Genomic DNA, 22,687 nt, shown 5'->3' with positions numbered 1-22,687 from the left:
ATGATACAGTTTTTACATTGCTGACTTTATACAGGATGAGCCAATGATACTTTTTCTGATGTAAAGTAAATATCTTCAATTTTATGGCTAGATTTAAATTCTGTAATCTGTAGAAATATCACCTTTAATCTTCCTCAGAAATAGGATATTCTTTATTCATTTATTCCACAATTCAGTGCCAACTTCACTAATCAATTAAGTACCTACTTTGTGGAATGTACCACACTAGGTGCTGGGGATATACAAAAATAAGGCAGTCCCTACCATTAAGGAATTACTGTATAGTAATTATGACCAAACAAGTATATAATACAAATTAGAATCTTTATGTGTAATAGGAGCACATAAAGACGGATGAGAGAAAGATCACTTTCATCTGTTGGAGATCACAGAAAGCCTTGAAGGGTGGGTAAGATGTTAATAGGCAGAAGTAAGAGGAAAGGACATTCCAGGTATAAGGGAGAGAGTGAACAGAGGTGGGAAAGTGCAAGACTGTAAGGAGATGACTATTGTTAAGGGGATAACTATTAATCTAGTTTAGCTACAGCAAATAGTGTGAGAGGTCTATAAAGCTACACCCAGAAATGTCGTTCATGTGTCATGAGCAATGTCATCAACAGTTTTACCCACTTAATAGTTTAATTATCCATATCAGAAACTCCTCAAACATCCGTATAAGTATTTTTTAAAACCAGCAGTTAGCCTTGGGAGCCAAAGAGGAAACACTAGCACAGTATGTCACTTTGCTAAGCCCTGTAATTATTGCTTCCATGTGCTCAGACCTGCATCCCAATACTAGTCAACTACATGTGGACAGATATGGAAATTGACTTAGTAAATGTAGAGAATTCCTCATCTAGTCCTGCACCTTGACTGGAATTGACCTTTCCAGTGAATGTTCACAAATCAACTGAAAGTCTCTGTAATTTGAGCTCTACCATAAATGTGGAGTAAAGGATAATTTAAATGTTGCCGAATGAGAAAGGATCAAACATTGGCTCAGGTTCGTAACCCATCAAGAAAGACTAGCAAACATTTACAATTGCAGAATTTTTTGCGGATAACCTGGGAGATTTTCTCATTTTCCTACGGCGCTTTGCTGATGACATCCTGGAGACATCAGCTGATTCCCTCGAGCAAGTTCTTCATTTTGTCACCATTTTCACTGGGAGCGTAGAGAGGTAATGTGCCAACAACTTGACTTTTATCACTATATAGAGCTACAGAATCTCCAGAGTGCTTTCAAACCAAGAATAAACAAGTTTAAATCATAAGGGGATGTCTTAGGTTAACATTAATGACTCACCTGACCTTCCTTGGGGGTAGCTAAGAATTCCACACTTGAGAGACATAATAAGCAAAGGATTTTGCCCCTCAGAGGTTTGGCCTGCACAGGATGTTCAGGTGAGATTTCTGCAGTTAATCCCTTGTTAAAGCAGAAACACCATCATGTCAAACTGAACCAGTTACAGCTAATGACTTGTAAGTAACTGCAGACAATAATAATAGCAACAGTAAAGCTTAGTCTTCCAGTGCTAGATTGGGAGTCTAGATCCAAGTTGTGCCTTACTAGGTCTAGTTATGGACAAGTTGTTTAACCCCTCAGACCTTCAGTTCCCTCTTTTGTAAAGTAGCGATGATAACGCTTGCACCTACCTACCTCACATAAGGCTTGTGAAGAAAGTGCTTTGCAAACCTTAAAGTGCTATATAAATGTGAGGAGGTACTGTTGTTATCAGAGGTCTTATTAGTGCTGTACTGTCTGGTCTATCCCAGTCTTCCCCCTCATAGACTTTCTAACCGTCTTTTAGCAGACATTAGTGTGACTAGCAAACTATTTGTCTCTCTGGTTTAAGTATAGTAGGAAATAGGCCCTGTCTGTCTGTTCATATGAATAAAGGTATGCCCAGGAGGTGGTGGGGCAGCAAAATGGAGATGGACCTTCATTTTCCTAATTTTTTAAAATGGAAACTAGAAGTCACTGCCTAGTTTTCATAGAACTTAATGAGAAATCATTAGTCACCAAGCATTAGTTAAGTACCTACTATGTGCTAGGCACTAAGAATAATATAGATGATGTGTAAGTTATGGTCTCAAAACTTAAAATATAACCAGGATGAAAAGAATAGTAAGTGCTAAATTGTGTGACGAAGTCTAGAAACTCCGTGTTGAGTATAGGGTAAAATACAAACTCCTCAACTTAGCAGTTAAATTCCTCCATAATCGGGCACTGGCCTACCTTTGCAGATTTATTTCATGCATTCTATACTCCAGCCAAACTGGCCTGTTCCCCAAACTTAGCATTCCATCTCCTACCTGTGCTTTTCCAGTCTGGCCCCCATGTCTGGAATGGAATCCTTATCTCCACTTCTTAGAATCTTTAGTTTTCTTCAAAGCTCAGCCAGGCCAACCTCCTTCCTAAAGCTGTTCCTGATACCCCACGTTGCTGGTTCTCTCTCTCCTGAACATATTTATTTACCTGTGTTACATATCGTATTATCATGGAAACTTCTTGAGGACAAGAATTGTTGTTTTTGTGTTAGTGCCTAGTCCGTAGCAGGAGGCACTGAATAACTGTTTGTGGAATTGAATCAAAGAGAGAGAGCAGTGATTCAAGTCCTGTATTGTATAGAATTGTGACACCGAGAAGGACCACCAGCCTTCAGATAGGCACCACAGGAGATGGCTTCTCAAGAGTCATGTTTTGCCCAGCATTGCCCTCTAGAAACTGATCATTTTAAGCTGCAGAGACACTCCATGTGTGTAAAACTACAGTTAGAGAGGAGCACGGATGGTACGTCACCATCCTAATTAGTCTGAATGTTGAAATAACAGACTTTCACCAATTTAGTAGCCAGTTCTCCCCCATACTTGTTATTATCTCATCTCCTAAACATATTGCAGAATGAAAAACCCCCACCTGAGGGCCAAACTGGCAGAGGTGCTAGAAGCAGTCATGCCACACCTGGACCAAGCCCCAAATCCCCTGGTGTCCAGTGTGTTCCACCGTAAGCGTGTGTTCTGCAGCTATCCCTATGCAGCCCAGCTTGCTGAGGCACTCATCAAAGTCTTTGTAGACATCGAATTTACAGGTAAGCAGCTGTGAATGGCCCCAACACTGAGACACTGACAGCCAGGCAGATGTTTTGTGGAGTAGAAGAAAGTACTAGGGTACCAGACTTGATCAAATCAGAGTCAGTTAGACTATCTAATTAGTGCATATGCAGACCCTTCTTTTCCCTTATCTGGGTAAAATTGCAAAAGCAGCAGAAATAAAGACAACTTATTAACTGAGGCTCTTCCGTCTGTTTACAGCCTGTCTGCCTGTTGGGCTTCAAATGCTGTCAACTGGTATTCTCTAGCAGTGAAGCCCCTTAGTTGTAGCCAGATAGTATGCCAGTGGTAACTTATTCAAGTAGTGGCATATGTCAAGTTGTCATTCAAGCCCTGTTACAGGGGAGCCTCTTCTCAGCAGGGTTAGCACTGTTGTGTCAAAGGTATTATGAGCATCAGGTTATCCGTTCCTGAGGCTAGGATACAGTGTCATGTTCTGACTTCCTGTCTTTCAGGGTTATCAGAACCTAGATGGTCTCCCGGTTGAGAGATGGAGTTCCAAGAATGTGGGGATTGAATTGAGCTCGATACAGATGTTAAATTTGGGGAAAGCTAGAAATACTCCATCCACCCCTACCCTATAGTAATGACCATAATAAGTTAAAATTCTGAAGGCACAGTCTACTATTTCTAGTCCAAGGAGAAATATATCTGGAAACGTATCTCTGCAATGGTACTTCACTTCCTGCATTGATGCTCCTATGGCACCTTCACAACAAAGCTTGATGAGTGCCCTGTATTTGGATTTGGTAGTGCTTATTTTTTTGGTTTTTGTTTTGCGGCTTGGCTGCTGTTCAGGCACCTGCTATGATAAAAGATTCCTTGCTGAGCAAGGTGCTCTATACATCCATTGCCTGAGCTATCATAAGAAAATGAGTACACATCCCACCTTTGCTCTGGGCAGATAGTAACTCTGAAAGCAGATACCTCTAGCAGCCTTAGCAGCTTCACAATGAAAGGAGATTCCTACTCTCCATCTCACTCTCACCAACACCCACACCCTACCTGATTATCCTTTGTTCTATTGCCTTTCTCCAGGAGACCCCCATCAGTTTGAGCAAAAGTTTAACTACCGCCGCCCCATGTATCCTATCTTAAAGTACATGTGGGGAACAGACACCTACAGAGAAAGCATAAAGGTAAGATAGTTAATAGTGAAATTTCTGTCCTTACGTTAAAAAAACCCCAAGGGGCTGTAGTTTCATGCTAACATATCTTTCTCTTGGGATGGGGTTTGCAGGGTCTAGCTGATTATGCCTCTGAAAATTTGGAGGCCATGAATCCTCCTCTCTTTCTCCGTTTCCTTAACCTGCTGATGAATGATGCTATCTTCCTATTGGATGAAGCCATACAGGTAAGAATTTGTTTGACAGTCTCCATGTTATCAAATCATAAATTCATACCTTCTAATCAAAATAGAGCAACCTCATGTTTGTTTAAAAGCAGGATCAGTTTCTAACACTGAGCTTGAGAGTGTACAAATGGAACCAGATAATGTTACCACACCTGATATGAGGTCACCTGCAGCCTACCAAGTAATTTCCCCCTGTTGGCCAAGATCAAGGGGCACTAAAGTCAACTGGGTAGGGGTGAGCTGCCTCAGCAAAAAGATTAAAAGATAGCATGTTGAATCCAGACAAAGGGATACTGGTAGAATTAACTCATGAAACCAGATCTGCAAAATGAAAGAGCTTGGCTTAGGGTAGGTTTTTGTGTGGGGAATCTCAAATTGTCAATATTCTTCATCTCCCAAATCTTGAGTGATAATAACAGGGTGGATTCGTAGAATTGTTGTAGGAAACAGTTATATTTTTAGGTTTTGCAAAATATAAAACGTAGTTTGGTGTCTTTCAGCCCCTTGGGTGTGATTAACCATACCTAATGGAACTACTTATTGCTTCAGTAAAAAGCAGCCTTCATCCACTGAGCAAAACCTCCCATCCCTATGATGGGAGTAAGGGAGGGCAATTTTCCAGAGGGGAGGCAACCGGTTAAACCTTGGGGACAGCCTGTTGGGTTCATGATGACCCTCTTGTTAATTAGCCATACCCACAGCTGCTTATACATATTCAAAATACAAAGATTTTTTCAAGCTGATATTTTCAGATGAGGTTCTTTATAAACTCAGGAGAGTAAGAGAACAGGCCATGTTACGTGCAAATCTTCCTCCCAGCAAGAGCCATTATGACACAGGCAAAACAGATGGTATCTGCATGCAGCTGTTTGTCCTAGTGTTTGCTAGAAGAATATGAACAGAAACAGGTGTCCACATAAGTATATGGTCCTTCTTACAACCTGATAGAGCTTTCTTGATGACAAGAAGCATCTTGATTTCATTTTCTTCTGATTGAGGAAAGATCAACAGATCTGGACTCAGAGGACTGTGGTTTAAATCTTGACCTTGGGTGAGTCACCTCCCTTCCTAGTGTCAGTTTCCTCAGCTGTAAAATGAGGGGATTAGATTAGAGGCCTCTGACGTCCCTTACTGCTCTAAATCTGTGATCTCTGATTCCTCATACCTGCCTAGGTGACCGAAGTATTTCATTTTCACTCATACACAGTTTTACAGAACTTAAGACCTTCATAGTCTTCTTGTCTAACCCACATCTGTTATGCTTGCCTGATAAGGAGTCATCCAGCTTCCTTGGGGCACCCCAGTGGCGGGGAAACTTCCTCTCTGTAAAATGAGGATAATAGCCCCTACCCCCCAAGATTGTTGTGAGAATTCAGTGAGATAATTATTATAAATCTCTTAGCACTGTGCCGGGCACATAGTAAATACCATATAAATGTTAGCCGTTATTATCATTATTAATATCATCTCCTGAAGTAGCCCATTTCACTTTTCAGCAACTCTAGTTAGGAAACCTTTCCTTACATAAAGCTGAACTCTGTATCACTTCAACTTCTTCCTATTACTCAACCTCCATAAGATATATAGGGTGTCCTAAAAGTCTCAGTGCAGTTTTAAGCTTTAATAGCTTAAAATTTAAAGCTTAAATACACCCTCTAGAGTGACAATGTTCTTATATCATCTTGGAAAATCTCATCTACACTGACTTATACTAAGTTTGCCTTTTTTTTTTTAACTGTTTCATTTTAAGCAGATTCTTGAAATATTTTCCCTTACTTGACTATCTTCCTTTATTACCTAACAAATTGCCATGTGCAAAATAGTCCTTTAGTGTCTGTTGAACTAAAGAAATTTTAATTGAAGAATCTTGATTCATCCCACTAATTGTTTCCATTTTCTTTAGTACTTAAGCAAGATAAAGATTCAGCAGATTGAGAGGGACCAAGGTGAATGGGACAGTTTGTCTCCAGAGGCCCGCCGAGAAAAGGAGGCCAGTCTGCAAATGTTTGGGCAGCTGGCTCGATTCCATAACATCATGTCTAATGAAACCATTGGTACCTTGGCCTTTCTAACATCAGGTAAGAACAGGAAGATCTGCATATCTAAAAATTAGTGGTGGCAGCACTGAACTTTGTTGGGGGGACCTGGACAGCTGACCCTAGAAGTCTGACTAGCAGCATCTTTGATTGTAAGATTAGGTGGTGGGTCACCAAAAAAACATTCATATCAGACTTATTGGGCAAATGATTTGACCAAACTTTACTTAATTCAAGATCTATTTTCACTTTGTTAAAGGTTTTTGTGCAATTGGCTTTGCATGTAAAGAGCTTGAGCCATCCCATGGGTAGAATAAATACATAAATCTCTAAGGAATTCTATATGGAATATGAAATCTCTCTTCTTCAATGCAATCTCACCTCCATAGAGAAACAGATACTTTACCTGTCCTGCCCGGAGGTAGTAAAGAATTGCTAATAGTTTAACTTCTTAGGGTGCCATCCATTTATGTTTCAGAGATCAAGTCCCTCTTTGTACACCCCTTCCTGGCTGAACGCATCATCTCTATGCTAAACTACTTCCTGCAGCACCTAGTTGGTCCTAAGATGGGAGCCTTAAAGGTCAAGGACTTCAGCGAGTTTGACTTCAAACCCCAGCAGCTTGTTTCAGACATCTGCAACATCTACTTAAACCTTGGGTACATGAATGTGGATCTTTTCAGATCAGAGAGAATGTAATCATGGTTGTAGGGTGGCAGAGTGGTCATTTTGTAGAGATGTGACTGAAATGATGGAGTTCTAATTTCTTTAAAAGCATGTTTTCAGAATTTAAACTTTACCCTAAAGAGATTTAGTATGAACTGTGGAGCATTCTTTGGGGTGATAAATGTTATGCCCACCACATGTAGAGATAAGTTTGAGGGGTTCTGGATTGCAAAGAAAAATAAATATAATCTTTAAGCCTGTAGGGAAAAACTCACTCGGCTTTTCACCCAAAATGTTGCATGCAATTTTCCTATATCAAATGTGTAATCATGGCTTATAGGTGATAGGAGACCTTTTCTGAACCGTAGCACACATCTCCTTTGTTTGACATATACTCTTCACATTGTTTCTCTCTGATGCCGGCCATCCAGTGATGAGGAAAATTTCTGTGCCACTGTGCCCAAGGATGGGCGATCTTATTCCCCAATGCTCTTTGCTCAGACAGTCCGAGTCCTGAAGAAAATAAACAAGCCTGGAAATATGATTGTGGCTTTCAGCAATCTGGCAGAGAAAATCAAGGTAAGCCAAGGAAACACCACTATGTAGCTGCTTACAGCCTGTGCTAAAACCAACATGCCACTTCCACTACTCTGTATCCCCCAAAAAAGTTGCTTGAGGAAGTATAAAGGTGTATAAAAAGAGCTTTATCATGATCAGTGATTTGATGTGCCCTCTTCCTGTTAAGTTCGTTTGTTTGATATATTCAAGTAAAACGTGATTGGTTTTAAGACCCTGCTATAAGGAAGAGAGGAATGTAAAAATACATTCATTCTTCTTCCCAGGGGTAGGAGGTAGCTCGAGGAGGCCTTGAATAAGAGCTATTGAGACACAACTCCCCTACCCAGGTGTGTTTTGCTGCCATTAATTCATTCCCTATAGATCTACTTAATTCTCTTGGCTGATTTACATTGTTATGTTTCTGCATTGTTTAAAGCTAAAATAGTTCACTGTTCACATAAAGCAAGGCTCCATTTACAGTTATTCTGTTTCATAGAAGGTAAAACTGGAATAGAAATGATTAAGGAGTATGAACCTGTGCAATGAAGAAACTGGAACCCAACTGTCCTTATACCCAGCCTAACCAAAGCATTGCCTTTTTAGAGACAGCCTTCCTTTTCCTTGATTGAACTACTTATTCAATGAGTGAGGCTTTCTTTCTGCTTAGAACCTTTACTGGGCCGATAAAGAAACCAAGTGATAGTAAAGCTAGATTTAGTGACAATTTAGTGCCTTGCTTATGATATGGTTGACCATTGACAGCTATATTTCCATATGTAAAATTTGACTGCTCTTGTGGTTTCTCTACCTAAAACCAGAAATAGCTTTTCATATTCATATTCAGCCTACATGGGAGATTCTGTAACTATGCAAATGAATTCTAGCATTTAGAACAGGTAGAGGAAAAGAAAACATTCTTTTCTATTGTGTTGTTTGACCTTTTCATACCAATATTTGAAACTCATTTCCAGCTCAGAGCAGCCAAAATGAATTTTGGTCTGGGGGCAAAATTGGTCATCTTGCTTGTGTCTGCTCAGATGTTCATGATACCTTCTTAGTGAAAAAATAAACATTAAACTCTTGTTAGTGCTAACAGTAGTTCATGATTTGAGTGTTCAGGTATAGCCATTGAGCCTCCCATAATCAGTGGCTTTGGAAATCCAGCACTAACCACCTGGTTTATTGCTTTCAGTCTCTTGCAGACCTCCAGCAACAGGAAGAAGAGACCTACGCAGATGCCTGTGATGAGTTTCTAGATCCCATCATGAGCACACTCATGTCAGACCCTGTGATGCTTCCGTCTTCCAGAGTCACTGTGGATAGGTCCACAATAGCCAGGCATCTGCTCAGGTATTCACATTCTAGAATCAAACAAACCTTGAGAGCAGAAACCATGTACTATATTTCTTTGGTATGATCCCTTTCCCTAAACTCTGAGTATGGAGTTATGAGTATAGTAAATATTTTCTATATTAACTAATTGATCCTTCTGTGTGGGAAAGAGAAATTTAATACTCCAAACTAAGCACCCCATTCAGAAATGTTTACTCATACCTTATCACTTCCTTTCTTGAGAAAATCAACAAATAGCATACATTGTAAAATATATCAATTTGAATTTTTCTTCATAAAAATTTAGTTTTCAATCTGTACTAACCACACAGGTTAACCCTTGTCCTGATGCTGCAGTTGTACTTGGCAGTGGAAGTCAGAGTATATGAAAACTTTCCCCAGACTACTACTTAAACAGCTACCAGTAATTGGATATCACCAGCAAGGGCAATGGTAACCTCCACTACCACTTATAAGTAGTTACTTAAGAATCCTGTTTAGCAGCAATAGCAGGCAGAACTAAGGATAAAAGGCTCCTTGCCCTTACAAGTTGGTCTGAATTTGGTGGAAGGTATGGTGGAAGGTATTTTTTAACCTTAGAAGAATAATACATAGAAGGGATGGTTTAAAGGCAGACAGTGAGGCAGTATGAAGGCAGGAAGACCTGAGTTCAAATCACACACATCTAACACATACACAGACCAGGACCATGAGCAAGTGATTTAAATTCTCTCTAAAAGTATAAGGTGCAGGATAGTGATTGATTTGCATTTGGGAGAGAGCATTTCCTCACAAGGAGTTTTCTAAACCAATGATACCATAGGTCTGGGCCAAAGGAAAAAGAAAGCCATACCATGACTGGTGATATTGGGTATATGACACTGTACTAGGTAGTACTTTTTCCCATTTTTGTAAGAATTTTCATATTATGATAGGCTTGGTATGCAGAGAGGACACTTAGTATCCTACAAAAATTGTTATAAGCCTTCCCTTCTCTTAGAAAATCCTATTCTCTAGTTGGCCAACAGAACTCAGTAACATTGTGGATCAAGTACACATTTACAAGGTCTCTCTCCATTTTAGGATCATTACTCACGTGGTAACTCAGTCTTTTTATAACTTTTAAGAACCTGTCCAACGGAAACCCCTGGTGGCTCCATACAGGTAGTTTGGATATAGTTGCCTCTGATAGTTGGACACAACTGAGAATAACAAAAAGCCTCAGGGAGAGCTGAAGTTTGAATGCGGAAAGATGGGATTTAAAGCTTCTATTATCAACTAAGTATTACCTGGGCAATAACATTTGGGAAGACAAAGGGAAGGAGGCATTTATATAATACCTACTATGTGCCAAACATGGTGCTAAGTGCTTTATAAATACTATCGCATTTGACCCTCACAACAACCCTGGGAGGTAGGTACTATTACTATCCCCATTTTACAACTCAGGAAACTGAGGCAAACAGGTTAAATGACAGGTTAAGTGCCCACAGTCACACAGCTAATGTCTGAATACAGATTTGAACTCAGGTCTTCCTGACTCCAGGCCCAACACTATCCACTGCCCACCATTTGGGTATATTTTTTCAGAGGCTAAGGGAGGGAAGCTAATTTATACCAGGAGGATCCTCTGGAGGTTCCCTCTAGGCAATTGGGTGGTACAATGGATAGAGTGCTGGACCTGGAGTAAGGGAGATCTGAGTTCAAATTTGGCCTCAGACATTTACTACATGTGTGATCCTGGGCAAGTCAACTAACCTATGTGTGCCTTAGCTTCCTAATCTTTAAAATATAAATAGCACCTACTTCCCATAGTTGTTGTGAGGATAAAAATGAAGGGCTTTACAAACTTTAAAACACTACATAAATGCTAGCTATTTTAGAGCAAAAGGTTATTCTTTTTGTGTCATAGACCCTTTTGGAACTCTAATGAAACCTGTGAACCCCTTCTCAAAATAATATTTTTAAATGTGTGAAATAAAGGTATAATTTTTCTCCCATCCAAGTTCATGCACCTGTTGAAATTCATGAACCGCAGGTCAAGAACCCCTGCTCTACAGTCTCAGATTTTCTTTATCTCAGCCTCTCCCAGACACAAAATGAGCATTTCAGAGAGTAAGTTGACATGTATTCTCACAGTCACTGATTCTGCTTAATGAAAAGTGAGAGTCTTATCTTAAACATTGCTTGCCTCAATGACCTGCAGTGTTAGACATTGTTACAGTAAATTTCTCTCTCTTCCTTCTCTTTCTCCCAGTGATCAGACTGATCCCTTTAACCGTAGCCCCCTAACGATGGACCAGATCCGGCCAAACACAGAACTGAAAGAGAAAATCCAACGGTGGCTCGCAGAGAGGAAATTGCAGAAGGAACAACTTGAGTAAATACTGTGAATTTAACAAACCAAAAGCCAACCCCAAGAATGTGGATAAATAATATAGTCTATTGGTCTCTGTCTCCTCTGCCTCTTTCTCCCTTCCTCCACCCAATCCATGTCTCACCCATTTCCCCTCTTTTTTTCTCTCGCATCCCCCACCCTTCCCTCTTCCTCTCCTTCCCCTCACCCTCAATCCCTTTTTCCTCTCTTCCCTTTTTTCCTTTCCCTCAAATGGAGAATTGCTGTTGCACAGATAATGATAGTTATGACTCTAAAAACTTTCAAATCTGTGTTCCCTGACTTGCTGATAATTATGCTTTATGTGACATCACCAAGTTTAGAAAGTCTCCAACTTTCACCTTTCTGTTTCCTCTTCCTCTTTTTTTACCCTTCAATTTACACTAATATCAGCTTCCTGGTGGTCTCAGTGGGGGAGAGGCTAATTTCTTAATTTGTTTCTCTTAAGTACTGGCTACTTACCATGTAAATTGCTCATTATTTTTGTTATTCACTGATATTAAGGAATTGACATCACATATTTCAGTGGCAATTGGCACAACCAAAAAAAATTTTGGCCAGGTCCCTATCAGATTCCATAAGCTGGACTTCAGCCTTTCTCCTTGTATAGCTCTGTGATGTTATTGCTATTTTTTTGTTAGATAACAAAATTCAATGTGAATAAAATGTCTTGATGTTTGCATAGGCTTTTTAAAAGATGATGCACAGGATAGAAAGAGGTTATCTTATGCAATTGCTCTCAGAAGCCATGAGTTGTGTGGTCTTGGTGTTTGTTATTTTGGAATGGTACCCAGGGATACCATCTTATCCAAACACTCCCCTGTGGGGAGCCCTTTCCAGTTATAAGATTTAACACTATGATATTTTTATGAAGATGAGTGGGACATAGCAGCAGCTTTGATGTGTCTAGTCTGTATATCCTGGGGTAAGGGCATACTAGTGTCTATTTAGAGGAAGGCATATGCCTATTGATTCCACTGGCATCTGCAAAACACCACCACCACCCTAACTGCAGGGACTAAAATTAAGTAAAACAAAGTGTGACAAGTTGTATTATGAATAGGGTCCTTTCCTATCTCTGCCATTTGAAATCACTAATATCCAGCCAACAGCTGTCTTGGTCAACACAGAATATGTATCTCAGTATACGTATTATTTAGGTGCAGTATAAACTGTATACCAGTTTTATTGTGCCTTTTGCATGATTATATGTGTGCAGTGTAGTGTGTAGACACATTTGCTGACACTTTCATTCTATCTAAATAAGAGTCTTAGATTGTAAAGTATGTATGTTAATGTATATTTGGGCCTGTGGCCAGAGGATCTGACAGAGCTGGTCTGAGCCCAGCTCTGGGTTCTCACTTAACAAAGAAATAACTTGAGAAAAACCTTGGCCACATACATTTTGCATATTTGCCAGTGATTTTCAGTCCTATTCTCTTTAGGATAGATGGACTATAATGGGTATGCAGGCCACACTTGTTGAGTTTTGTAAGTTATGTGCTGGAAAAGGCATATAGTGTTTAAAACCTTTCCTTCCCTCAAGGGCTGTTTTTATATGTATTATACCTGTAAACCTAGAAATTCCATAACTAAAAATTAATTTGACATGGTTAAATTTTTTTATAGGAAGTAGGGAGCGAGCATTGGTCCTTGATTTAATGTACATTGAAATGGGCTGTGACCTCTTTAAAATGAGTTGGTGTCCATTGAAAGTAGTTCTAATAGGTTATCACTATCTTAGTGTTTGTCTCATATTGAAAACCATAAATCAGATGGGCCCCAGAGGGTGTTCTAGATTGTGTTAGGTGGCTACCATGAGCTGCCTTGGTTATCCGTGATCTAGGAACCCAGAATTCTTTCACCAATTTCATGGTATGTCTGAGTTGCTCCAAGATTTGTTAGTTACCTTGTCGTGTGCTTCACTTAAATCCATTATTAGCCTGTAGCTAGCATTCTGAGAATGCATTGTGTACAGTATCAAGCCATCTAGCTACTTATATGTCTCTTACACATACACTTAGAATGTAAAGAAAACAAAAACCAGAGGTTTACAGGGAAAACTGATGGCTAAAAGTGAGCAATGAAACCTCAAGTCAGCTGTCCCCAGCAGCTTTGTAAATTACTTCTGTGCTGCCTCTACTATGTGTGTCCACTGTATTTCTTTCTGTGTGGCCTTTAGATTGTAAGCCTTTCTTGGCAAGCTATTTAAAAAATCTACTTTCTTGAAAATCTACACGTACGGCTGAAGCACTATGTAAGTAATAGTGCCTAACACCTGCTGCTGGATTTCTTTAAATTAACACCACAATCCAACAGAGTGGAAGAAGTAAGTCGTTTAAGGGTACCCATTGGTGGTGAAGCCATTGCCCCTGTGCCTTTCTTTCTTACAGTAAGTTGAATTAAGGGCACCTATGAAGTAAATTTTTTCAAATGACCATCTTCATATAGACAAGGGTATTAATGAAGCTCAAGAAGATGGTTTCAAACTCTGCAAACTCTGAAGCAACACTTTATATCTTGAAGGGTCTTAAGAGGTTTCTTAAAGCATTGGAACATTTGATGAGAAAACAAAAACTTCCAACACTGCTCATAACTTTGCAAGAGTGATACTAAAATTTAATATTTAGTAGATTATATCAAGTGGTACTAAGTTTTTTTTATTTAAATACAGTTCTTAACGTGTGGTAAGAAATTAGAGGAACATTTCCATCTCAGCAGCTGGCAGCTGGCATTTTTTTTTAATGGTTGAAAGTGTCAGACTATGGTCTGTTCTGCTTTATCTGATCCGGTTGCTGAGTAGCCATTACAGAAGGCTTCCCAGGTGCTTCTGCAAGCCTGGGGCTGGTACTGCGCTGTGCTTTGGTATCACGTGAGAAAATAATCCCCAGACCTGGCAAGCAAAATGTGAAGAGAATCCGGAGAAGGATGGAGAATGGAGTTTTGCCACTGAAATAAAATTTAGTCATCAGAACCGTGTGTGAAAAGGTTCCCTCAAGGTTCCCGCTTGTCAACCTTTGCCTGGGGTGTTTGTGCAGAACTTGTATTTAATAAAAACCTGCCTAGAGCCACGGTCACCACTTCCCTCTCTTTATTTCTCAGGCTTCAGTGCTAGAGGCGGATCCGGGCACGTGGTGTGGGCACCACCCCATGCTGGGCGGCCAGCCAGGCTCTGGGCAAGGGAGGGGAAGGGAGCCAGGCCACACAGAGGCTACCAGACGGGAACGGACGCAAGAATCCGGGTGACCGGGGGCGGGAGGTTGGGAGTCCAAGCTCTGCACCGCAGCCATGACGCCTGGGGCGGGTGCGCGACGGCCCTCCAATAAACGTTTTCGGTCTCACGAGGCCGGTTTAGAAATCCGGTCCCTCTCGTGTTCCACGTGAGAAAACCTCTTCGAAGGGCGTGGTGATGAGCCCAAGTTCACGCAGCGGGTCAGGGGCAGAACCTGGACCGCAGCCCGGCGCGCCTTTCTCCGCCCAGGGCTCGCCCTCCACTGGGGTACCCGCCCAAGGACAAGCTACAACTCGCATCTCTGGGGGGCGGTACTAGGGCACCAGCGAAGCTAGGCCCGGGGTGGGGGGCGGGGGGTGGTGCTTGCTCAATGCAAAGTCTGGGGCTCTCGCGCACGCGCTTTCCCTGACTTCCGCAGCCCGTTCCGTCAGTTCCGAGCTCCTAACTAAGGTTGCCCAAGTAATCGCCTGTTTGGATTTTTCTTTAATCTGCTCCTTGTATCCACAGAGAGGCACACATAATACATAAAAATATTTGTCATGCTCTGTCATCACCTCCCTGGGTCCACTGTGAGGCGACTGAGCTAAAAGTGCCCGCCACAGGAACCCTAGAGGTGAGGCGCGCCTTGGACATCCTACTTCGGGAAGGGGAGGAGGGGTCCTGGGGGTTGGGGTCCTTCCGGGGGGTGACATTCAGTCGAGAGCCTGCGGCCCAGACTGAGGGACGGTTTTGAGTGGCCGTGTGCTCTTCCGCTCGCCCCTACCATGGCTCAGCTGGTCCGCAACGCTGTCGAGAAGGCTCCAGTCCTGTTAAACGGTGAGCGGAACCTTCTCTCATCTCCTTCCCTGACTGGGCGGCGGTGAGGGGGGGTGGAGGGAGGGGAGCAGGGAGAAGCGCACGGGGCCGCGGGGGACAGAAGAGGGCCCCCGGCTGCCCCGCGGCCTGTCTCGCCCGGCTGGGCCTTTCGCCTTCACTCCCCAGAACTGTCCAGTTGCGGGCTCCATTTCCACTCTGATCCGAAGGAACCTGAGCGGCCCCATTTCAACTCCGAGCGTGTCGTGGGTAGGGGCCGAATACGAAACTCTAGTGAGGGCTGCCTTGAATACGCCCTTTATCTGCCACTGCCTTGAGGCCAGGGCCACAGAGGGGACTTCTCTCAACCCCTTTGGTTTGGAAGCACTTTGGAGCAAAGGGGAAACTGACTGCAGAGAGGCGGGGATCCCCGGGAATTTGGACGAACCCCCTGCTCCCACCCCGAGAGCCTGGCTGCCCACAAAGTGCTTTGAAACCGCAGAATTCATGTTCTGTCTCCGTCCTCCCTGCCAGGCGGCCCCGTAAACCATTCAGTGCGCGTAAATCTGGGCCCGGGGTGTGCTTTTGTAAACCCCAGGCACCCCAAGCCCAAGAGAAGAATTGAGCTTGAGAGCTGGGATCGCGTGTTTTGGGGGGAAAGAGTGAGGACCTCAGAGCCCGGAAAGGCCTGGTCCTGAATACCGGCACCTACGCTGGTTTTGCGTCTTTGGACAACTTACTTTAAGTTTCTGATTAAGTGGCTCTAATAGTACTGTGCCATACGTATCTTAGGTTCGTTGTGAGTAAAATGATTTATTAAACCTTAAGGCACTATATGAGTATGAATTCAGACCATCCAGACTGGCTAAGTGACAGAACATTCAGCTGGAGTTGAATCCCTGAGTGACTCCCATCTGATAGCTTTAAAATTATGGCGTGTAATCCAGTATTCTAGATGAACCATTATTTAGTCAGCAAGCATTTTATTAAGCGCCTACTTTGTAGATCGTTCTTTGTTTTATTCAGGCATCCGTTCCTGGAGCGATTTCAATTGTATCACTTACTACTTTTACCAAGTGCCTAGTTTATTCAAGGGACTGCTGGAAGCTCTGTGTTCCCAAATAACAGTTCTCTAGGATCTAACAATTAGGACTCTTTCGCAACATCCCTAATTTAAATGAAGCCCAGAATGGTCACATAGCTACTAATAAGTGTTGACAGCCAGCATTGGAATCCAGATCTCCTGACTCCACCTCTAGAACTCCTTCCATTGTGGGAAATATATAAGCAGGAAATGTGAACTTTGGTACTTAAAAGTAAAACTTTGGAACTCTGCCTGGCGCACACCCCTCCTTAGTAATACAGGGCGTCCCTAAAGTCCGGACACATAGGCAAAAATGCATATTTTGCAATATTTGGAATATTAACAGACCTTAGCTCCCTTGACTTCTTTTTCTGGGGTATGCTGAAGGAGATGGGTATACTCAATGAAAATCACAGGTGCAACACACTTGATTGAACGCATAAAGAGTAAATGTGCTAAAATTGACGGCAGTGTGGAGTTATTGCATTGAGTTCACGTGAATCTTGCAAAGCACATCAACCTTTGCATCACAAATGATGGAAATCGTATTGAAGATGTTATTTGTTAACATTCCAGTTAAATAAAATGTTGAAAATTTCATTCATTTCTTGAAAATATGCATTTTTGCCTATGTGTCCAGACTTTAGGAACAGCCTGTAGACTAGTCGTATTCCTTGTCCTTTTCTCATGCAGGTTCTAAAAGGGACAGTGCCAAAACTGCAAGAGCCATAGAAAATAACCTCTTTACTAACAAAATATTGATAAAGAAGCCTTTCTCTACATTTTGCCAGTGAAACAACCATGTTTGCAAAGTGCTGTTTAACTGAAATAACTAGATGTCAGTTATCATACACATCCTCATTCAAGCAAGGGCTACCAAAATAGAAAGTAAATAGTCTTTTCTTATCTGTATTAGATTATCCATTTAGTGGATTACCATTAAGCATCCCTTTGGGGATCTAAGATGCTTTTCACCTTCCCCCAAGAACCAGCACCTTCGTCAGTCAGTCGGGGTGTATTCAAGGAATACAGATTGGTTTTAATCTTAACCCAACCAAAATTGAAGAATAAAGATAAATAGCAAAAAATATCATTATACATTCTTAAGTAAAACACAAATTTCAGCATTATTAGCACCATTACTTGCTTCCATTAACATGGATAATTGAGAGGTGTCCTTTTATTTCTAGATGTTATAGAAAAAAGAGGAAATTGGTGAAGCGAAGTCAAAAACAAAATAGACATCTAATTCAATCTAATAACTAGTCCAGTGTGTATGTATATATATATTTTGAAAGTTAAATGTTTGCTGGTTATATTATTTTAACTTGATCTTGGTGGAGCTCATAGTACATAATGATTTCATAGCCGTCAAACTTCTCCAGTGATTAAGTATTTGACAGATTGATTTTCAGTGGAGTAAGAAATCTGTGAATGTATATATAAAGCATCTGAATTTGTCACAATAGATTCTTTTACATCAGGTAAATTACAACTCCTCTATAACTTAGATCTCACCACTTGTGATAAGCCTTTGGGGATTTGAGTAGGTTGATCCTCAGACAACAATGTAGTAAAGCCTGTGCTCTGCCTTTTTGACTTAGTAGGACCTACCAAAACTTGTGCTTCCCTGACATAGGCACTGAGAGTCTCAGGTTCACCTCTGTGCTCAATAAGGTATCAGAGTAGAAAACTTATTATAAAACTCTTAACCTTTCCTCCATGCCCTTCCACCACCACCCCACCCCCCCAAATATATAAAGATGGGGTGGAAAGAACATAAGTCAGGAGTCAGGAAACCTAGTTGCTAGTCAAAACTTGGCCACTAATGAGCTCTGTAGCCTTGGCTAAGTCACTTTACCTCTTCAATGAAATGAAAGTTTCTAATCAAAAGTATATTTTGATATTGTGTCAGACACTGTGATAAGTAATGACTAAACGATTTCTAAAGACCCTTCCAGCCTTAAATTCTGTTTCTTTCTTAGTTTGTGAAACCATTGGAAAAAAAACTGTCATTATCTTACATTTGAACTAGTTTAAAAAAAACTATTGTCCTATCCAAATCATGCTTCTTAGTTGTCCTTCTTTATTGGCCAGAATGAGGTCTTTTCTACATCATTTCTTAAAAGATTTTGTCTCCTTGAATATTTACATCTTGCACTGTCCCAATAGAGAAGGGATACATAAGTCCTAGGGTAATAAATTTAGAGCTCGAAGGGCCTTTCTAGGGAACTGTGGGATCCACAGTTTAAGAAGTGCTAACCTAGTCCATTCCCTTCATTTTGTGGATGAAGAAACTGAGGCACACAGTGTTAAGACATGTATTCAAGGCCACCCAGGTAGTTAAGTGGCAGAAATGGGACTTGAACTCAAGTCTTCTGACTACAAACCTCGCTCTCTTTTCACTATACTACATGGCCTTCCAATGAAAAAATTCACAAGGAAACGTCATACCTTCTATTTGCCATTAATTTTTCCTCTTAGCCAAATCTGATCGCAAAATTTCTAGCAACTAGAAAACTCAGTGGGTTTAAACAATTTTTTTTCTGTTCCCAAGCTTGGTATTTCAGGTGCTAATTGGAAGTAAATTTCAATAGGCAGGAAGAACAAACAAGGGATATGGATCCATATACTTTATGTTCATAAATTTATTTTGTTCATTGTTTTTATTCTTGGATTTTCATTCAAAAAAGCCATCTTACTATTATTACTGCTACAGTTCTGTAACTACCTTGGTATAAATAGTGGCTTTAGTTAAATCAGAAGAGGACAAATTCTTCTTGAATTGTTAACATAAATGTCTGAGGACATTTTATCTTGTAAATACTGCTTTCTTCATCCTGGCTGCTACAGGCTTTTGCAGTATTGTTTCTACTGCTTTTGAAAGAAGAGCAGCTGTGCTTTTGTTAAAGAAAGGTTTAATCCAGCACATATTGATAATAGATACTAAAAATGGATGCTAATTGGTATAATTCCATTTGGATCAAGTTATTTGTGCCAAATATTGTGACAGATTTTTAATCCGATTCTGAATGTACCATTCTTACCTCCCCCACCCACTCCTGTCCAGTCTCTACCAAGTATTTATGATAAAATTGCTGTTACTTTCTTAATGTATAGGACCAACATGTACAAACTATGCAGTTAAATGGATTTGCCATTCATAAACCAGGCAATGGTGCTAGCTTCTAACTAGTGAAGTCCTTGCATAATAAGTTGTACTTACAGGCTTCCTGCCTGACTGAACGTCCCCTGTGACACAGGTGTTAGGCATCTTTAATAGCTGCTTGTTACCAGGGAGCAGCTTTGACTCTTCGTATGGGGTGCACATTTGGTACAAGCAGTGAATGAATGCGATGCATGAATAAATATTTGTGTCCAGCCCACACATCTGCTTCTTTCAGTCTCCAGTGAGTTCATCCTGGTTTTGGTTTTTGGTTTTTTCTTGTTTCCAGCTGCTGTAACTTATTCGAAGCCTCGCTTGGTCACATTTTGGCAGTATGCCAAGGTTGAGCTGGTTCCTCCAAGTCCTACTGAGATCCCCAGAGCCATTGAAAGCCTGAAGAAAGTCATCTCATCAGCTCGAACTGGTAGCTTCAAAAATCTCACAGTTAAGGTAACCATGGGCTAAATGAAAATAGGTGTGCGTAACAGAAAATGTTTTCCCTTGAGAGTTTTCTGATCATTTTGTTTAACACTTGTGTTTTTAAGTGAGGCTAAATCCAACAAGATGTATATAGAGGTTAGCTCTGACTTAACAGCTTCTGAAGATTTTCACCTTGATAATTTGCTGTGTAATATCCTAGTTCCCGTTGACCCCTTCTGTAGCAAATAATTGACCTTTTGACTGGGCAGCTCTTTTCTTCATTTTACATTGGTTTCTGCTTTGATGATTGCTTAGTTTTGCTGACTCAACATTCTTGTGCATCTCTAGCTCTGAGGCTCTCTCTAGTTCAGCCAAAAGGTCTGCTTGAATATATCATAAGCAGGAAGCAGCGCTCTCCTGGAAGAAAAAAATCTAGACCTGGCAAGCATTATAACTTGGTTTAAAGGAATATTCAGTTGCATGAAGATAAAAATCTAAAAGCTGTAAGGGTTGGAGCTTGGAATTCCATCGTCTCTTGCTTGACCTAGGCTGTAGAATTCAAAGAGAATAAATAACTGCTGAGCTGCTATACCCACATCCTGAAAACCTGGGTGATTTTTCAGATTCAAACTTGCAAAAAGAAATTGTAAATTTTATGTTCAGTAAAAGAAGTCTCAGCCATCTTCCCAAAGAATAGGAAAATTCTTGAGTTCACTGTGAAAATAGTGTTATGTATTTCTTGTCCTTTATAATTTAGTTTGTGTCTCTATGAGAAAGTGCTTTTGAGGAACTCATTTAACTATTTACTACTAAAGAAAAAAGTAAAAAAGGTTGAGCTACCCTTGACTAAAATTGTGGAGCTATCACCCAAATGTTTGAGAATTTTCTTGGGCCAGATAATTGTGAAAGAAATGCTATCTATTCAAGAGACAGTTCTCATCCTTTAATATTTTCTTCAAAGTATGAGCTCTGAGCTATTTAGTTTTCATAATTGAGAAGTGCCCTCAGTAGTTGAATGAATTTAACTTTAGTCAGTAATTCTTCTTAAATTGAGTTGTCCTGGACCGAATAGTGTTCTTTTGGTCTCTGTCACAAAAACTGTGGTGGAGAATGGTTAGAAGAAAGGAGAAAGCATATACCTTAAATAAACTGTGGCTGTTTTGTTTTGTTTTGTTTTTCTCTTTCAGGAAGCTCTGCTAAACAGTTTGGTGGCCACTGAGGTATGCATGTGGTTTTACGTTGGAGAGATCATAGGCAAGGGTGGCATCGTTGGATATAATGTTTGAAGACCAACTCTTAGCATCTGAGTGTTTGATTTATCCTTTGTGTGTTTGTGGAACATATATGCCTAGACTTCTAAATAAAAGAAGGAAATAATGTGGAATTTGGTGTTTTCTCTCTCACATAATATGGGTGGGGAGGGTTGGTGGGGGACTTTATTCTGTAGGTATTTATATCTTTTCTTTCTCTGTCATTTGGGTACACGTTTTTCAGTGCCTTTCCAACTCTGAAGAATGTAAGGTACCTGTTTAGTTTGCTGTTTGATTTCCCTTTGGTATATTTACTGACTGGAGTCCATTGTTTGAGTATATGAGAACAAGGAGTTTTCATTTAGGACCCAGATATTTTAGGAAAAGGTAATGACAAAAGGTTTTATACTTACTATAGTAGCAAAATTAATGTGCAGAAAGTACTATGATGTCTTTGTTATAAAAATGATTTTCTTTTTTTGCTGTAACTATGAGAAGAATGCAGATAAGCTACTACTGCCAACAGAAATGTTGGTAGGTTTGTTCTTATCTTCAACACAGCTTTACCCATAAGAGAATAGAAGTAGTATGCTAAGAATGAACTTGTCGATATCTATTATAGTAATACAGAGTGAATGAAATTTATTTTAATAACTTTGTCTCATTCTGGCACTAGTCTGTTTTGCCACCAACCTCTCAGGTTTTTATTGTGGTTTTCAAAAATCTTAAGTTCTGTCTTTGTATATGAGGCCTCAAGTGATAAGGTATATTCGTAGGTCAGTACCTGTTGGTTAAATAATGACAACATAAGATTTTTTCACCATTATCACCAATTTTATGAAAGGACAAATGCAACAGGTCAATGTGAAAACACCTAATTTTGGTTTGTTTTTTCTCACTATTTAGCAATGATATCTGAAGCTCTAAAAAAAACTTTATCCTGAAGTGGTTGGAGTTAGTCAGAACTACTTTGAAAGCTTGTGATAGCTTATGATTGGGAATGGTTATAGTCTCCTTGCGATCTTATGAACCTTGCTTTTAGTTCCTTGCTAACTCTTCAATCTCCTGGTGTAACAGTAGGCATCTCTGCACCTACCTCAATGAATTATTGTGAAAATTGAATGAAATAATATATGTAAGGTACTTGCTAAACCTTAAAGTGTCTTATAAAATGTTAGCTAATATCTGTCTATAGCTTATGCTAATAGCACATAGATGCTAATGCTTGGCCTCGTTTTCTACCTGTTAGGGAAATATTATGTAGTTGAAAGAGCACAGAAATCAGAGT

General features: G+C 40.4%; 2 protein-coding genes across 2 annotated transcripts in view; both read left to right on the top strand.

Annotated features, from left to right (window-relative positions):
• The window catches only part of UBE4A (ubiquitination factor E4A), a 36,145-nt gene extending 21,610 nt beyond the window's left edge, over positions 1 to 14,535 (top strand). Inside the window, exons 12-20 of the mRNA XM_036747570.1 lie at positions 1,049 to 1,181; positions 2,905 to 3,092; positions 4,153 to 4,253; positions 4,355 to 4,468; positions 6,372 to 6,546; positions 6,983 to 7,163; positions 7,602 to 7,749; positions 8,921 to 9,078; positions 11,318 to 14,535. Coding sequence (XP_036603465.1) covers positions 1,049 to 1,181; positions 2,905 to 3,092; positions 4,153 to 4,253; positions 4,355 to 4,468; positions 6,372 to 6,546; positions 6,983 to 7,163; positions 7,602 to 7,749; positions 8,921 to 9,078; positions 11,318 to 11,444 — 1,325 coding nt within the window. The 3' untranslated portion in view covers positions 11,445 to 14,535. The remainder of the gene's footprint in view (positions 1 to 1,048; positions 1,182 to 2,904; positions 3,093 to 4,152; positions 4,254 to 4,354; positions 4,469 to 6,371; positions 6,547 to 6,982; positions 7,164 to 7,601; positions 7,750 to 8,920; positions 9,079 to 11,317) is intronic.
• An 830-nt stretch (positions 14,536 to 15,365) lies between these two features.
• ATP5MG (ATP synthase membrane subunit g) lies at positions 15,366 to 21,533 on the top strand. Its single transcript, XM_036742742.1, has 3 exons — positions 15,366 to 15,503; positions 20,019 to 20,179; positions 21,337 to 21,533. Exons 1-3 carry the CDS (start codon positions 15,452 to 15,454, stop codon positions 21,433 to 21,435), a joined length of 312 nt encoding a protein of 103 aa, XP_036598637.1. The 5' UTR covers positions 15,366 to 15,451; the 3' UTR covers positions 21,436 to 21,533.
• Positions 21,534 to 22,687: the final 1,154 nt, after the last annotated feature.

The sequence above is a fragment of the Trichosurus vulpecula genome, chromosome 2 (genome assembly GCF_011100635.1).
Source record: "Trichosurus vulpecula isolate mTriVul1 chromosome 2, mTriVul1.pri, whole genome shotgun sequence".
Classification (NCBI taxonomy): domain Eukaryota; kingdom Metazoa; phylum Chordata; class Mammalia; order Diprotodontia; family Phalangeridae; genus Trichosurus; species Trichosurus vulpecula.
The sequence above is the reverse complement of the archived record's forward strand: the minus strand, read 5'-3'. Positions and strand labels throughout refer to the sequence as shown.